The 18,536-nt window shown below is 38.2% G+C and overlaps 1 protein-coding gene across 1 annotated transcript in view; it reads right to left on the reverse strand.

Annotated features, from left to right (window-relative positions):
• LOC140229324 (bone morphogenetic protein 3-like) overlaps nucleotides 1-5,212 on the reverse strand; it is a 75,218-nt gene extending 70,006 nt beyond the window's left edge. Inside the window, exon 1 of the mRNA XM_072309599.1 lies at nucleotides 4,780-5,212. Coding sequence (XP_072165700.1) covers nucleotides 4,780-5,212 — 433 coding nt within the window. The remainder of the gene's footprint in view (nucleotides 1-4,779) is intronic.
• Between the last annotated feature and the right edge of the window lie 13,324 nt (nucleotides 5,213-18,536).

Here is an 18,536-nt window from a genome sequence, read left to right on the forward strand (position 1 = left end):
GATGTGGATGTGGTTGGTTTAGTTTTACAGGCTACGGACTTTGAGGTTAGGGGGACTTTGGATGTGTTTCCCAGTGAACATAATATGGCCTCCAGAGGCGACAGACATATCTTTAAGACTCTCGTGAGGATAATTATCATTATTGTCAAAATCTAGCCCCAGTTACCTCTATAGTATTCCCTTGTTCACTGCATTAAAGTGCAAATTAGATACACAAGTCCCTATTATCAATAATTATGATTGTGTAGCGCATCACAGGGGTAAGCCAATAGTTGAAAACGCCACCAAAAGCTTTACAATCACGAATCTTAATAAAATGTTGTTTTCAAGCGAGACCTCGTTATCTTTGTTTAGTAAGCAGGTTTTCAAAAGAAAAGTTAAGGAACTGTAAGTTGCGTCTGACGTAGGACTCTCTATTAACTTATACCACGGATATACATACCTAATGCCATCACTTGTGAATGACATGTTATGAATTTGTCCAAATAGTCCCCTTATGATTGTCAGTGACGTAAACATGGTATGGTATTTGAGGTTTAAGATGTACTCCCACACTCCCAACAGCAATGAGTAATCAAAAGGTACGTGGCATTTTTTTTTTCAATTCCTCTTCAATTCCTTGTCATGTCACCATCGGAGGGAAAGAGTATCTCATTCTTTGAATGTGTCATGGCAAAAATATGATTGTCTTCACACGTTCCATCATGCACAAAGACATCACAAAAGCTACAATTCACTTCTTTAAAAAAAAAGAACGATTGCTGATCGTACTTTTACAGATATTATCAAACCATGTTCATGTAGTTTATGTAAAATATTTAAAAGGAGAAGCATTACTTTTTTGTCGAGACATATTTGAATGGGTTCCAACGTCTTTCTCATCTGACTTTTTGCCTTTTGAACTCAACTAAAGTCATCACACTAGCCATTCTAGCTTCCTCAAATAAACACTAATCGATACATCAGGTACAAGTCACAACAACAACAACAACAACAGCAACAACAAAGAAATGAAAGGGTAGAGAGAAAAGTTTGGAAAAAATCCTCGTGAATTTCGAGCTTCTTATTTGAGTATTTACATGCAACTTACAAGTTTAAAAACAAGCTGAGAGTTCAGTAACTGCGTTAATGTCATCCGCGTGAATTTCGAACTTCTTATGTGCGTATTTACATGCAACTTACAAGTTTAAAAACAAGCTGAGAGTTCAGTAATTGCGTTAATACCACGGAGTGGTGGCAGTCAGATGGAGGGTTAATCCTTTGATAATTGAGGAACATTTCCGGCAAGCATATAGCGCGGCTCAAAACGCGCGCGCTGCGTCAACTGGACATCGCGACGGATGCCCCTATGTCAGCGCGTTTCCGTGGACGATATGTTAACTCCTAGACGTCATCTACGTAGAAAGTCATGTGATTATTCTTATATCCCCCCCCCCTCCTGCCAGAAAATGCGGTGAATGATCAGTATTAGGTCAGAGAATTCACTAGGGACTTGCGCCGTGTAATTCGAGTTGAAGTCATACATGAGGAAACTCCAACAAGTGTGAACATACTGACAAGGAGAAAAAGGCGTGAGTGTTTGGAAGTGAACAGCAAAAAAGCAGAGCAATACTTGACAAGCCAGCCTATGAAAAACACCTTAAGAAAATGTTTGAATTCTCATTCTTTTTTACTTTTTTTTCTTCTCAGGCTCTGATTTTTTTTTTCATTCTACATGGTCAACTCCCTTATTCCCCTATTTTCCTAGCGATCTTTTTAAGGGAGTTGAAAAGTGTGGCATGACGAATATTTTCTGAGGTGGTGTACATGAGAAAAGGACACCGTTGTTGCCCCAGATGTTAGTACTACTATAATGAGGGTGTTTGTGCAGTTAATTGCGGTCCCATTAAGGCCTATATTTGACGATAGCCGTGAAACCGATGGACAGAGAGAGAGAGAGGGGAAGAGAGAGTTAGTTATAGAAAGACAGACTGTCAGAAAGACGGACAGACAGAAGAAAGTAAAAAAGCGGTGAGAAGATAGAGGGAGATTGATGGAGGGAAGGACAGACTGGATATAAAACATAGAAAGAAGAAAGAGAAGAGAGAGAGGAAGAAAAAATGGATCGAAATACATGATATAATTGAACAGGTCGACGGGGAGAGGAGAAGAGTGTTAAAGAAATAAAAGGAAATCGAACATGGGAAATAGTGATTTTTGGAAATGACCCACATTTCAGTGTACACATTGTGAATTATGTGCACGAAGGGTTTTGTTCTTCTGCCCCCCCCCCCCCACGCACAAAAAAGTGTTTCGTTTTCTCTTCGTGTTTGTTCGATCATTTCTTTCAGCTCCACTTGAGATGTCCAAAGGCAACATCAAATTTCCAAGGTGTAGAATTCAGATTTCATGTGAAATCACTCACGTTTGATTGACGTGGCTTCTTTGACTTGCCTCTCAAAGTAACAATAGACTAAATGATTACATACCTAATAACTTCTACCGTAATTTAAACATGAGCACAAAATATGGTCAGAGTTTCAGCATTAACGGGTGTTTTAAAAGTAGTCAAATCACACTTCATTCATCCGGAAATGTTTTTCTTCATCGAAACTTTTTGGGACGATATTAGCCTGTGGAATTACTCCGTTTCCGTATATATGACAAGAAAAAAAAAACCAAAAAAAAAAAAAACATCTGCACATGCAATCGAGTTTACCGTTGACAAAGTCTTACTGGGTTTACTCCATGTTTTCTCTTCATCATTGTTCATGCAGTAAGAGAAGAACCTTTCATATACCACAAGTGACACTTCGAAACACACAAAATAGAGCAATTTATCTCTTTTTTTTTGTGAACTGCGGTGAGATATATAGTGTTCCATACTGGGAGTCAAGCAATTATATTTTCTGATGAGAGGTTAAGGTGGAATATGATGGGATATTCACTTTACCAAGTGTCAGTTAAATAAATCGCATTTTGTGGAAAACAAAATAAGATTTAGTTACAGTTAAAAGTGAGAACAATACCGCGTAAATGGTGGCAATTCTATGATAATCCCATGATTTGCAAATTCAAGAAAACCCATGTCGTCAAACAGAACAAGTGAATTCGATTCGATGAGGAGAAAAAAAAAACAACAAAAAACTTTGCATGCCAACGTAACATCTTTCGAGTTCATTGCCTGATTTTTGATGAATGAATGCACATCCAGTGAAGATGGTTATTTCATGGGATTTCAGAGCCAGATATCCCCCATCCTTTTTGGTATCTTTCACCGTTCATGATAATGATATCTTCTGCTCTAGAGCATCTCATGATCTTGGTGTCTTGAGGTATCCTCATTAACGTAAGCATTGCTCTCTTCTAGTGAGGGCTACCACTATTTATAACTCAACAATGTCATGTATACCCACTTAAAAAATTGGTCAAGAGGGGAAGAGTGAATAAAACATATTGTATGCATGCAGGGGTGCAGGCACCACGCAGGATTCGAATCCAAGACCTCCTATTTTCGGGCATTGCCATGCGACATTCAATCTTTCGGAGAGCCAGTATAACTTGCACATTGATTGTGCACCTCCAGAGGCCCATTGATAAAAACTTGATATTTCTTCCCCATGTCATTTTGTGTATATGTCATTTAATCGGTGCTCTTAATGTGCGTTTTCCCAAAAAATGTTTGGATAAGTTAAAGTCAAAGTCCAGAGACTGTATTAACAAAACTTATTCTTTGAAGACTTTTTGAAGATCCCGGCGTATAATCTACAATCGCTTCACTCACGAGCTTTATCCATTGTACCCTCTCAGACAGGGGCTAGGTATGACATATTTGCACATGATACAGAAGCATATAATTGGGGTCACATCCGTATATAAGATAGAATACTGTAGTTATCTCATCTGTGTGACAACAGAGTTTGTCGACATGGGGGATTACATCTTCACAAAATGTACAACATTACGTCATACATGTTAAACATAAACGCTCTTTGACAGATAAGTGTAGGCCCTATATATCTTAAGCATTGTGAAGGGAAAATCTGGGCAATGGTTTAATCCACGTTCTGTAACATCCATAAGCTCCTAGTAAATTCATACGGGTAGTGAGGAAATTTAATTAATTTGAAATCAAAGTGTGGGTACTCGGGGTTTATTTGTATTGCTTTGTTTCCTGAGCAAATAAAGGGGGTCCTATTTGTTGATTATAATATACATATTTATATACATGTATTAAAGGGTCTTTTTTTCGAGAAAATCCCTTATGACATCTTTTTCTTCTTTTTTGCAAGTGACACCTCACCTGTAACATAAGAAGGATTATCCTTGAAGTTATAGTTAAAACTATCAAATGTTTTCTTATAATTGTCCTTGTTTTTTTAGCAGCTTTAATCGCAAATATCTCAACTAAACAAAAAAGTAATAACTCTTTTTGCCATAAACTACATCAACAACAAAAGGACATACATAATGCATATGTATGAGTATACATGTTTGTATCTACATTACACATATGTTCGTTTTCATATACTTTTAATTTTTACATTTCGGTGATTTTGTTTTTCATCTTAAACAAGTATACACCTGTAAACACCTGACAGAAAAAAAATAAAACAAACGCCTCAACAAACAAAAAAAAAGCATTTCAACAGACAAAGCAATCTCTTTTTGCACCATACAGGTTGCGCAGTCACGACTGGTGTTTTTTTTTTCTCTCTCTCTCTTTTAGAAAACAAACACTCCAAATGGAAAGAATGAATGAACTTCACACATGGCTGAAATAAAGGGCGTGATTCTTACTTTTGACGGGCGTGTAACTTTTGACGGTATTGCCTTTTCCATCAAGGTAGTCGTCACTCTCCGAGATCGCTTTCAGCACCTTCACCACTCTCTTGGGGATCGCAGTCCCCTCCAACTTCCTCAACACTTCCTCCTCGATATCCCCATCGTCATCAAACTCGTCGTCGTCATCCGCGTCGACATCGATCCCCGTGTCGGTCCTCTCTTGGGCTGTAGCGGCAGAGACGTCCGCCGCCGCCCCTGCCGCCGCGGGCTGGGGTTGGTGCACGGAGTGCCTCGTACCCACTTGATCTAAATCCGGATTATATTCCCGACCATCGAGGAGATCGGAGTCGGCTGCGCCAGGGCTGACTGGATTGGCTAAGCTCACCGCGAACAGCATACACAGGATTAAAATCCAAAGAGACATCGCTCTGTGAGGCGACATGGTCATCGAAAAATCGAGTTGTTATTCCCCAGAGGACAATGACACACTAATTGGTCAGCAACGTGAAAAGGAAGACACACAAATTTATTTCTCTCCCTATTCTCTTTCTTTCTCTCTCTTTTTCTCTCTGCTTGACGAGCGCATCCACGAGTGGGCCGCACAGTTCAGTGGTCCAGGTCGATTCTGAGAGAAGAGGGACGACCTCCAAACGGTCCGCCTCCTGGGTTACTGTACCTACGCAAAAAAAAGAAAAAAGAAAAAAAAAAGGCGGCCGACAGAATCAATTCATATCATATCACGTCACAACGATTTTTTTCCCCCTCTCTCTCCATGTATACAGGAGTGCACCGGTTTTGTTGCATCAAAAAGCAGTGAGAGGAGAAAAAAAAAAAGAGAAAGGAATGAGAGAGACCCACTTCGGCGTGGGATCTTGTCAATAATTTCATACGCCCTCCTTTTATCCTCTGCCACTATGATTTGTATTTGTTGTCTTTTCGTTCTTTCCGCAAGAAATTCCCAAGACTGAAAGCTGCGTAAACTACCACATGAAGATAAAACCATAGACGATTACGTTTTGATGCTAGCAGACAAAATAATGCGCAAATCTTGTCCTCTCGTGGTTTCGCGAGAGCCTGCTGGGTTTATCGCACTCTTTTGTTGTAGCGCTCGTTATTATGCGTTAGATATGGAATAACAACCGCTGGGGGCGAGATCGCACTCTTCTCTTTGCAGTGATCAGAACAGAGAAACGCCCCCAAAGGCGGGAAACGGACAGCGTCTTTTGTGCGCAGACGATTGCGGTATGTCAACCTGCGTTCATTACACATCCTAATTTCATACTCACAATATTCTCAGCGACAATGGGAGGAAATATTATTATTTTTCGGTCAAAACACCCATTGAAACCCGAGAACCAGCTCAATAAAATCTTATTCAGGGAGATTAAAGAGTTTGGGTCTATTTATAGTCATATGCTGGAATGTTTTCAGAGCTTGTTTGATTGAGCTAGTTCATCCTTTGATACACATTAACTGGGAGTCTCCTTGAGCAGGTGGAAAGATCTTTAAAAACAAGAAAAACAAAAGTTCCTCATCAAGCTTTCCTATGCAGTAGATTCTTTGAAAGGAAAAAAAGGAAAAAACAGACAGTTTTCAAAAAAAAAAATTCTCAATGACAGTAGACATGATAACGAGTTAAAGGATGTATATGCAATTAATATGGCGCCACTCCAGACATTTCTGAAAAAAAAAATCATTACAAGTTCAAATGACAACAAATCAAGTTGTGTCGTATCCTCCAGCACTTGGTTAAGGATGTAGTATTGACCAAAACTAGTCCTCCCGTGTGAAACATGTATATCTATTTTCGTTTGTTATCTAGAGTATATTTTCATTTGGGTTGATTTATGCGTTGTACCATTTATCCATATTCAGCCGCCAAAAGAAATAGACATTAATTTTGTTTTATTTAACAAGCACAGTATTCCTCTTGAGGCCTCCATGGTCTTCGAAAAAGGTCGCAACACTTTTTTTTTTCATATAAGTACTCTCCCTTCCTCTCTTTCTTTCTTATCTTTATCTAAGTAAAGAGGACCAGCGCAATTTAATCTTGACCTAGCGCAAGTAAAATTCAAATCAAACAGACGCAGCCGATTATATTCAACCTAGAACGAGATACGAACGATGAAGGGCAGTCAAATGTTTACAAAGTGTATTGAGTGCAAGGGCCACAATTATTTGAATTGGATATGTATTCATTATTACGGGAAAATTAATGCATGAACTATTTTGTCTGAACAATGCACCGGTCATGATTCTTCCACGGCTTTCGTTTACTTAAAGATGACAAAATCTTTGTGATGCAACGGGCACAGATACACCGTTCTTTGAACTCACATAACCTTTGATAAAAGGATGAGTTTCTCAGTGTTCGCTCTATCTTTTTCTTTTAATCGTATTGTTTGTGTATTTTCCTAAGGGGGAATGACTCTTTCAGCGATTCCTAGGTGGGGGAAGTTCCTTGACTTAGGAGGGAGTAACGACAGGAGCAAGGAGAGGCGGAAATTTGGGTAAGGAAAGAAAAATACGGGAGGGGGAAAACCGTGTCTGCGAGCAAAATGGCAGGCTATATCACGGGGAAGCGCATCGCTTGGCGGGCATCGCTCGATCAGCAGATCAGCAGACGACTTCGGGAATGGGTGAAGCAATAATGAATGATTTCATTATTTCCCCAAATTAACTCTTTACAGGATTTGTGATCTTTTCGTCCTCTTTTTCTTCCGTCAATCTGCTGTCGTCGATCGAAAGGTCAAGGGTAACGCTATGTCTGTCTTCTTACAGGAAGAAAGTGCGATTAAAAGCTGTTATCATATATTACATTTCTCATCTCTGCATGTTCAGATATGTTTTTCTTTTCCTTTTTTTGTGTGTGTCCCTCTTTCCTTTGTATGTGTGTTTATTCGCACATGGACATGCATTTGTAGACACAAGAGGTAATGGGGGAAAACTCTCTTTAATGCAATGAACAGAAACTTTCTTATAACTTTTCGCAAAGTCTAAGGTGTTAACCATTATTTTAGCGGGAATCAAACAAACACACAAATTGTAATGTGAACCTGGGAGAAGAAACTATGCCATAGGTGTAGAATTAAAAAAACGAAACAAAAACAAGTCTTGCAGAAACTCTTCCTCCCAAAATAATGTTCCTGTTTTACCATTTTGACCTCTCCTCCTAGTCCTGATCGGCATTTTCTGGTATAGGGGGAACGCATCCTACATATTTTGTTGTTTGTAGTTTGCTTTGTTTTGCTTTTTTTTTTTTTACCCGTTCTCCAAGAGGTGGCCTGGAATAGAATTATCCTCTTTTTTGCTTGCCATTTTTTTTTTCGCTCGGCACGTGTCACTTGAAATTATTGTAAACACTTCGTGGCAGAGGAGGGATGTTCGCGAGGAATTATGAGTGAACATTCCTCCGCGACACTGTCATGGAAACGGTGCAGAAACATCTCAACGTCCGAGGCGGGAAAGAGACTCTCAGATTATGACGTTACCTTTTGACATGTGACAGAAGGGGGGGGGGGGGTGAGAGAGACAGAGAGAGGAAGAGGGAGATATCTTCGCTCAAGATTAATTTGCTAGTGAAGGCATGATCAAGTAGTTAGTTGATAATCTTTTCCCTTGATTAGCTTCGCAGAAATGTGTACAACATACCTAAAGACTTGTATAAATGGAAGGACACAATATAAAACAATAGCAAAACTGAAAACAAGTATATTCGCTTTGTAATGGCAAAATCATGGAACTAGCAAAATTCCTTGAATGATTCATTTTTGGAGCATGCGTCATTTGATACAAGAAACTTTGTACATTATTGAAATCGTCAAGAAGTATTATCAACATATATTTTTATAGTTACTTTGGAAGCACGTGCAACGCCCATGGCTTATACTGAGCCCGATCGATGCTGTTATTCCTACGTTGCAATAGGTTGTAAATTGATGAGAGGTAGTAGAATGTGCATTTTCGTTTAATGATGCTTTTGGCGATATGTGTTTTATGTTTATGTAATGACTATCTCTCAGTATGAGACATGGCCCATTGAGTGATTCGTATAGAGTCGTCTGCAGGCAAACGTTCGCACAAAATGAGCAGTTCACTTGTAAAAAGAAATAACCCACCTGCACTCAAGCCTCGCAAAACCTTTCAGTCGTTCATTTGATGATAATTCGCATATCTGTTTTTAGAAACATAACCGCACTTTGAAATATCACTCAATGTTCACTAAGTAAAGTAAAGTAAAAACAAAATTGCACAAATGTCATTAAAAATGCATTCAGTGCTTCATGTCGGTTCACAAAATAGATGTTGAAGTCATGGAGCAAGCGCCATTTTGAAACCTTAATCGAGACCATCTTCAATTATGTCATAGATTACAATTCTCAAAAGTGATAATGGAAGAGGCGACCTGCAAGTTTAGATGAAGGGGATGGGGAATAGTCGAACTATAGGCGTGAACCTCATGATTCGTTAGAGGTGACGTTCAACTGGGACAATGTTTTAAGTGACATTACGTTGTTTTCAATCATGTTAAAAAAAGTAGGATTTAGTAAGGCCATACTGGGGTGAAGTTCGTTATTCCGAAGGTTTGTCCAAAAATGAAATAGGGTTCGTTTAATACCCGAACACTTGTGGAGGTATTCCGAGGGTTCGTTGTTCCGAAGGATCGCTAATCCGAAAACAAAAAGAAGGTGAACATTAAAAAGCGAACCTTTGGAATTACGAATCTTGTTTCGATTTCGGGTTAACGAACCTTCGGATAACGAATCTTCTTTCATTTTTCGGATAAATGAACCTTCGGATCTAATTACGAGCCTTATTTCTTTTTCGGATAACCTTCGGAATGACAATCCCTATTTCATTTTTGGATTTGTAAACTGTAACCTATGTTTGTGTTATCTAAATTGGTTTTGTTCCTAACAATTGGTAATGTCAACTGCTGTGAAATCTTTCTTAACGAAAAGGCATCTAGTTATTGAATTTTAGGTTGCAATGTTTAATAGCTTTGTGGTTCTAATCCTATCTGTTGATCTGTTAATTTCGATATCATTCAAATCAGTGCGGCCAGGACAACTACATATAGGTGAAGCTCTATTCCATTTGTACTTTCTATCAATACGAAATGGAATGATCGGAATAAAGGTTATAAAACTTGCGACAACCATGACGCATGACAAGATGTCTTGGCTTTAACTAAGATCTTCGTAAGTGTTAAACTACACTTCTGCTTTAATCGACGCAAAGCGGTGGTATCACCGAACTCTTTGGGGAATGATAAGTATGAAGGGTAATGAAGTTGCACCCCAATCTCTCCTGATAGGCGGGGGATGGATGAGCACTTGGGGATTAAACGGCGGCACGATCCAGTTCTTTGCTGGCATCCTCCCGTCTTCAGGCGACTTAGCATCGTGCTTAACGACAGATCTTCTGCTACGTTCAAAGGCAGTCGGGCTCGTGACACGCCCGCTTTCCCGCTCTAACGAGTCGTGGTGACGGAGACCCGTGCTTAGCGAGGGCAAATTAGCTAATTTGAGGTGACTTTTCGTCGGGCCGAGACAAGAGGGATAGATACGGAGAACCAATGCTCGGTACTCGGCACGATACTGGACGTCCGACTGATTGGTATGTGTGCGTTGTAAAGTATCCCAACACTTTGTTTGGCATTTCTGTGTTCCAACCAGGCCACACCATGCCCTTGCGCGAAATGTCATATCCGAACGACAACATAATACTAAATCAAACCATTAGAAAAATTACTAGCTTCAACTAGCAACGAGACATGAAATAATGTCCACTTAAGTTTCCCCAATCCGTCTTAAATTCTTCAAAGGGTTTCTGAGTGGATATAGATGATCGTGTAATTATCTCAATCTGAATTCGTAACGGAATTATTGAGACATGTTAAGCTTTTAAGATGAAAATTGTAGAGTGAAATCACCCAATGTGTGGCGTCCGGGGAGGGGGGGGGGGGCACTTGGAAAGACAGAGCCGGCGGAATTACGGGTGGGGTCAGAAAGCATTCCAACAAAAATGGACTCAGGCAGTCAAGTGGAGGAAAGAGTTTTATCTTCATTTCATTAACTCTTCCACAACCATCATTTCAAAATACCTTCGATTTTTTTCCTTTGGCAAGCAGGTTGTCATCTTGACCATTTGCAATTTGGCAATAAAACACGAAAATGATTTCCGTGATAGAAGAGGGTATTTTTTTTCAGATTTTGATTTTCTTTCTGTTTAAAGAGAACCAAGCAAACATTGCTGCATTGCTGTTTATATCAGTATAATCTGGAAAAGGCTTAGTGATTTGACTTCTAAACATGGTAGAGGTTGCTCTGTATTTTGTCTGACAATATCGATAGTCTGATGTTCACATTGATGATCAAGCGATTCCAATTCAGCGTAATTTTCTGATGATATTTGACATATTGATACTTTGAGTTAAACTTTCCCTTAAACTGTATCTCAATAAATCGACGAAATATCTAAGGAGGTCTTATGTAATTTCGTCTCAGTCACTTTGATTTATCATTAATAAAATGCTTGGAAACCTGAGACTTTCTAACAAGTACACACACGTAAAAAAAAGAAAATCAACAAAATATTACAAACCAAAGATTACAAACTACTGATTTACAGCATTCAACAAAATCTGAGAGTTGAAAGATCTTCGAGAAAAAAAAAAACAAAGAAGAAAGAGTACTTTCAATTATCACATTAAATTTCCATGATTATCAGAAGTCTGTGGAAATTTGAATTAGCGTTATCATGACCACTATAAGATGGGCGTATATTCAACGGGTCGACCGGCATCCGAAACGTTCTTCCCTTACCGGGAGGCCGCGGGGAACTCGGGGTAATGAATGTCCCAAAACCAGGGAGCATAAGAAGAAAATGAGGATGCCATTTATTACATCATCGACAGAAAAGTAGTGCGACCGAGGACGTCAATGATGAATAAGTGCTTACAATATCACTTGTATTTATCATTAGTTTCATAAGTATGTTACACACATAGCATTATCGTTGCAAATTTTATGGTGATGATGATAACATTTCTAGTAGGTTCCTCACACATCATGATTGCAAAATTGTCTTTTCTCTTGATAACGACGTTATATCTTGTCTTATACTCTATCTATTGTATAATTACATTTGTGTTTGAGATGTGGATCAATCAATCAATCAATCAATCAATCTCATCATAGTTGTCGTTCTATCTATATTGATGATAATCGTGGTAATTAAAGCCACCATTATTAGTAGTACGATAACCATTGTCTTCATTATAAAGATATAACCGGAGACACAATACTCTACTCTCAAACATAATGATGGCGAATAAGGTTATTGACTGAACTATTGTTTTTATTGATATCATTACAACAGTTGTAATCATACTGCTGAGATTTCTTTGTCTTTTACGTAGAATTCTATCGCACAATTTTCATATTGTAACCCACTTTCTCAAAATAAGCCCCATGTCAAGATAATTCTGTCAGTATAGCAAGCTTCGTTTCACCTGCTTGGAGGAGCATTGTTTACAGACGTCTGTAAGCATTTGGAACAAAGTTCTGACATCCAGAGAGATCCACTATTTGTGTAACGACCTCGGCAGGTGACCTTTACAAGTCTAGCGAGACAAAGGCGACGAGACCACCACCTTACCATCACTACAAGTCTTCCGTAGCTAGAAATAGTTGGAGGGGACAGCGAAAACACTATTTTTAATGCTTGTGAAGTCAAAACTTTGCCTGCTGAATGGTATGTTTTCCTTGATTCAATATCGTAGCTAGAAATAGTACAAAAAGACTGCTAAAACACTAATTTTTCTAATGTTTACGAAGTCAAAACCCTGTTTACTGAACGTTATGCTCTCCTCAGTTCAAGAACGTTGAGATGCTCAAGACAATTAAATTGATAACGTATTACTAGGTATGTTTCATTTTTTAAATACTGTAAGAAGAAACTGGGACACACAGAGTCAGCAAGAGCAATTATAGGTACAAAGGTTACTTCATTCATTCTATATTCGACACCGTCAGGGATGCTGTTGTCATGAACAGCGTAAAATTTTCTCACCTTGAAAGTCTGTAGGTACCCATGATTACACCTTGTATTTTTGGTGTCATCCTATGTTCGATGTTCCTAATACTTACAAGAATGCGACGACAGTGAGGTGGAGTGTATGTATTAATATGATGCGAGGAATGGTTATAATAATGATGATAATGTTATAGATATTATCTAAGATGACCTCTCATTAAACATGAAAGTGGTATCATTTATCTGTTTCGGTTTCGCCTATCGGCTCTATGTCTACAGGTTTGTTGGTTGTTGGTATGCAAATCATATAACATATTTCATACAACTTTTTTTTTTATGTACTACTACACGTACTTTCTTGTAATGAGGTGATCATCAGTGAATAAGCTGACAGCAGTCGTCAGATGCACGGAATTCCATTCAAACATGAGGAGGAGGAGGAGGGGTTACTCGGGCGAGCTTTGGAGATTTGATTGATGCAACAGTAATGGCAACCGGCACGCGAGCACTTGTAGCCGCGAGGGGATGTGGGCTATCCCCTCCCCCCCCCCCCCCCATGTCAAACTTAACGCTATCAAACTTAAAGGCAAATCTAGTATGTGTAACAGCAACTGATTTGTGGAGACAATGGTCTTCAGAGGATTAACAAGAGAAGGGAAAAGAGAAAGTATCCATGAAGGTGGAATTTTTTTTTTCTACCTGGTGGAAATGAAAATATGTTGGACGATGTGCAGAGATATTCAGATTCATTGCATTTCAAAAGAAAAAAAAAGCAACAAATTTCCTTCATGCAATGCAATTTGATTAAGTCCATCATATGATCATGACATTTTTTACAAAAAATATGGTTATAAATGATAATGTTATTAGCGTCAATACTACGATGATGATGATGATGATGATGATGATGATGATGATGATGATGATGTTTATGATGATGCTTATGTTCTTGATGGTGACCATGATGATGATGCTGGTAGTGATAAGTGCTGGTGATGATTGCAATCTGTATAATCGACATTGATATTACCTTGTGTAACTAGTCGAGTCTATTTATGGGTTTTGTTCACCCAGCCATCAATGGTCAAGTATACCAAAAGTCAGAATGACCCATGATACGCAGTGGACACTCAAATAAGAATGGGACATCGCATGGTAAAAAAGATATATGCAACCAAGATGTCAGCTTATGAGAAATGGCGAGATAGGTGACAGAACGGGAGAATAAAGAAAACCAATCATACTGGCAGTAAAAGAGAAAAACAAACAATGGCAGATCGAGATAATAAATGAACAGAAACAAATGTGTTAATGCCTTCATCCGTTGAAGCAGAAGTGTATGTAAGAGGTCGAAGATTAAGACTTGGGCAGAAATATTTTTCGATCATGATGTTACTTTTTTTCAGTGCATGATATCAAGGAAGATATATCAAGGAAGATATATTAAGATATATACGATTCATTACTTAGCTGGTCTTTACAGCCTAAGGGTTCATCGTCAATCATTGATTTCATCATTGTGTATTTTTACATTATCTTATTTGTATAAACATTGCTCGGCTGATCGAGCTGAAACACCTCAATTCCCTCTTCTGATCCCGATGTTCAGCACCTCAATTCCCTCTTCTGATCCCGATGTTCAGCGTGTTGGCTTTTCCTTTCATTTCCTTTTTCTTTCTCTCATTTCTTTCCATTATTCTTTTGTGTTTTATTACTGTCATGGTATACCCTACTGTAAAGTCATGTAATGTCCTTGTGTTTCTACTGTCTTGTTCTCTCCTGTTTTTGTTTAAAAAAAAAGTTTAATGTATTCACAAGAATCCTTTGAGTGGTTCACAATTTACAAGCATGCTTTTCAGTGAACCTCTCAGTTCTTTCTCTTTTTTTCCCTCCAAACATAACTTTGTATTCTGCCGGTATGCATGTATAATTTCGTATTTGTTAACCATTATCTACCATGTAAAGTCGAATACATGCCTATGTTATATCTTCTGATACATTTCGTGTTATGTTTGACGAAAAAGAAAGAAGGAATGAAATAAATGAAATGAAATGAAAGATTCAACCAATCGAGGGGTCGCATTGCAACTGTTATGTATATGTATTACTTGTGTGGGAGGAGATGGGAATTTAGGTTATGACCATTCGTTCATACAGTGACAACTCAGAGAGAGACGAAAATAGTTCAGCATCTTTGGTCTACCAACGAAGAAAAATCAAAATCAAACCTAAACAAATTTCAAAATATCAACTTCAAAGGCTGCTCTCTCTTTCATCGCATTCAAGCATAGGCAGCATTATGCATTATACAGTAGCAGTGATAATAATTTAAATAACAAAACAACAACAACAACCAGACTCGTAAAAACAACACCACCTCGTCATAACATCACACCCACGTAAACTTCACACATCTTTTCCATGAGTCTTCAAGACGCAGTATCTAGAAGGAATACCGCCAAACATGTTTTGTCCCTCTACTATAGCGGGAAAGCTGCCAACCAAGCGAAGGTGACGAAAACGGCTGTCTCCTTTTCTTTCTTCCTTTCTTTTTTTTTTAACCCTAGCTCTCCTCAAGAAGAGAAAGAGGGAATAAGAAGAGGAAAAGAGAGGGAGAGGGAGAGAGATGGAAAGAGAGAGGGGCGAAAAAAAAAGAGCAGAGAAACAAATACTGCGATTTATGGTGCTTGAACTTTAGCCCAATGCTAAATTATTCGACCCAATTGTTTTGTGAGTTTGATTGAAATACGAAAGCGCTCAACGTGACAAGCGCTATAATGAAAAACCAAGACGCAGCCCACTTTTGTTTCCCTGAAGTAAATTTGCCCCCCTATGAGTATACAGCTTACTATCTGGTGATGTTAAATGTTTTTGTACTTTTCCCATTTTTTGTACATTTTCTGCTGCTATCCGAGAGGTAAAGCCCGTCATTTGTCACTTTATGATTGATTGGATAAGCGATTCCCTTCGACTACGCCGCGCCCTTGTATGCCCAGCGTTTCCCTTTGATTCTGTCCACGTTGCTATTATTCGTCACTTATTAAGACACTATTGCTTCGCTCAAACATTCACTATTCAGCGAGAAAGGGCTGAGTAGGCAGGCTCTGTGGACACACGCATTTCAAGGTAACATCACGTGACATTCACTGGCCAACGAGTGTATCTAATATTATCAAACAAAACGAAATCAGAAAAGTTAGTACTATTGTTACGAAATAATAGAGCACAACGACATGGAGTTAGCGATTACATATATATAGCGATTTATAAGTATTAATTTGATGTTGAATAACTCTATGGGGAAAAAACTGAAAATGTGTGCAGTAACAGAATATGAGTATCTGTTACCATATAGCAGATGAATAAGAATAAGAGTCTAGGCTGGGTGTACTTCACCGTTACACACTAGTTCGTCGATCATAGTCTGCTTTTACTTTAAATGGCATAGTGATATAGAGTGATATAGTCCTTCTGGTAAACTAATTACTCAAAAACTGATGTCTGATTGTCTGACTGATTTTCATTGTGATGATAAGTTTCATCATCACTAAGGTATACTAATAATTGTCATTATTTTTCAATTCCTGTATTACAACGATTAGAGTCAATTCATTCTATCATCATCATCACCACCACCACCACCACCACCACCATCATCATCATCACCACCACCACCATCACCACCACCACCACCACCACCACCACCACCACCACCACCATCATCATCATCATCATCATTATCATCGTCATCATCAACGTTATCAATTGCATTTTAACAAAATGAACTCATCCATGTAGATGTAAACGATCGACTCAATCCCTGACGTTTTACAGTGGCAAGAGCTATTCCGAAAATGTGCATAATGATTTCCGCTGTGTAGAAATTGACGTAAAACTTCTGCCTCCGGACGTAAAAACGTCAAAGCGAATTGAATATGACATTGCTACTTCTTGTGCTTGCTACGTTGACTGAAATAGTGCTCGTTTTTTTCCTCCTTTTTGTCTTCCAATCTGAAAAAAATAATATTTTCATATTCATATTCATAACATTTTGCTTCTCGAGCAAAGCCAAGTGACGGCTACTCTCAAGAACTGTGATTTTTCATGACATTTCATCTTTATTAACAAATTAATCAGGCGCTGAATATATGGACAGAGGATGGAAAAGAAACAAGTAGGCTTCCACTCTGCATTTAGGTTTACAACGTTGCAAACTCTACACTTTGTTGTGTTATGAAAATAAAGTATTCTACAAATCACATGATGGGAAATTCAGTGTCCTAAAACTATAAAGGCTACGATGCCTTTTCACAAGTATACACTGATATAGTCACAGCATTGGTATACAGCCTTGGCTGTTCCGAAGAAAACTTAAATACAAAAAAAAAAAAATACTTCAAAGCATTCCTACCCTTGGACGCTTTAAAACTTACCCACATCATCATCATCATCATAGTAGTAATAATAATAATAATAATAATAATAATAATAATAATAATAATAATAATAATAATAATAATAATAATAATAATAATAATAATAACAATAATAATAATAATAACAATAATAACAATAATAATAATAATAATAATAATAATAATAATAACAATAATAGTAATAATAATAATAATAATAATAATAGTTGTTATCATTATTATTAACAATTATTATTATTATCATCATTATCATTACTATTACTATCATTATTATCATCTCGTGATCATAGCTCGTGAACAGGCACACATAATCGGGAATCTATTCGTGCATAGCTAAACGCTTACGAAGGTTAACAGCCGCGCTGGTCGCGGCGTGCCTTGCCTAATTACCCCCTTCTCGAGCTCATCAAAGAGGCAATCGATGACTCCATTGACATTGCTATTTAGGTGTACGTCTCACTCAACGTGAGGCGAACGACTCGCCACGATTTCCCATCGGTTTGACGAGTGTGGAGATGTGACGATGTGGCAATGTATTTCCGCTGCAGCTGCGGGGGGAGAAGACATGAAGAGTATCAATCCCCTCCTCATGAATAAATCGTTATAACATAGAACAATCACCGAGTTCGACAATCTGACCATGTACTAAAATTGTTGAAATATTCAATGGCATAAAGTATGGTGGGTTAAAACAAAAACAAAGCTACAACAGTCACTTGAATTTGAAATACTTCTGAACGTCGTTTTTCAAAAAACAAACCTTATTATCATTACACATGGACATTTATATCTTTATACTTGTATTTCTTCAAGAAGCATTCTTGCATGCAACTCGAATGCATGTATAACATTATAAATAATGGAAAGTCGACAAAATAATAAAGAGTGATAGCTGTGTTTTGTGTTGCCAAAATGGTTATGCATGCTTTAAATCGTTTGAAAAGAGAGATATAAAAACACTATTTCAAGCAAAAATTATATCGCAAGAAGGAATAGGCATGGGTGGAGATAATATGGAGACTAAAACTATTGGTTTGTAGTCATCGAGATTTATAAAATGGCGCCCTCTCTCATCCGGGTATATCACGTCTGGGAGAGCCTTGCAGCCGTCCGTGGGGACTGTGTGATTGGCTTGTCAGCGTGTGGTTTGTCCGTTGCGGCAAACATCTGACCAAGATTACCTGATGTTTAATAGTAATTTGTTTAATTACACCGCGTATACTCTTGACATGTGATGACATATGGGATTACACATGATGGCCACTTTTTCATGTTTCATTCCGTGTTTTCGTTGGA

Source organism: Diadema setosum, chromosome 5 (genome assembly GCF_964275005.1).
Source record: "Diadema setosum chromosome 5, eeDiaSeto1, whole genome shotgun sequence".
Classification (NCBI taxonomy): domain Eukaryota; kingdom Metazoa; phylum Echinodermata; class Echinoidea; order Diadematoida; family Diadematidae; genus Diadema; species Diadema setosum.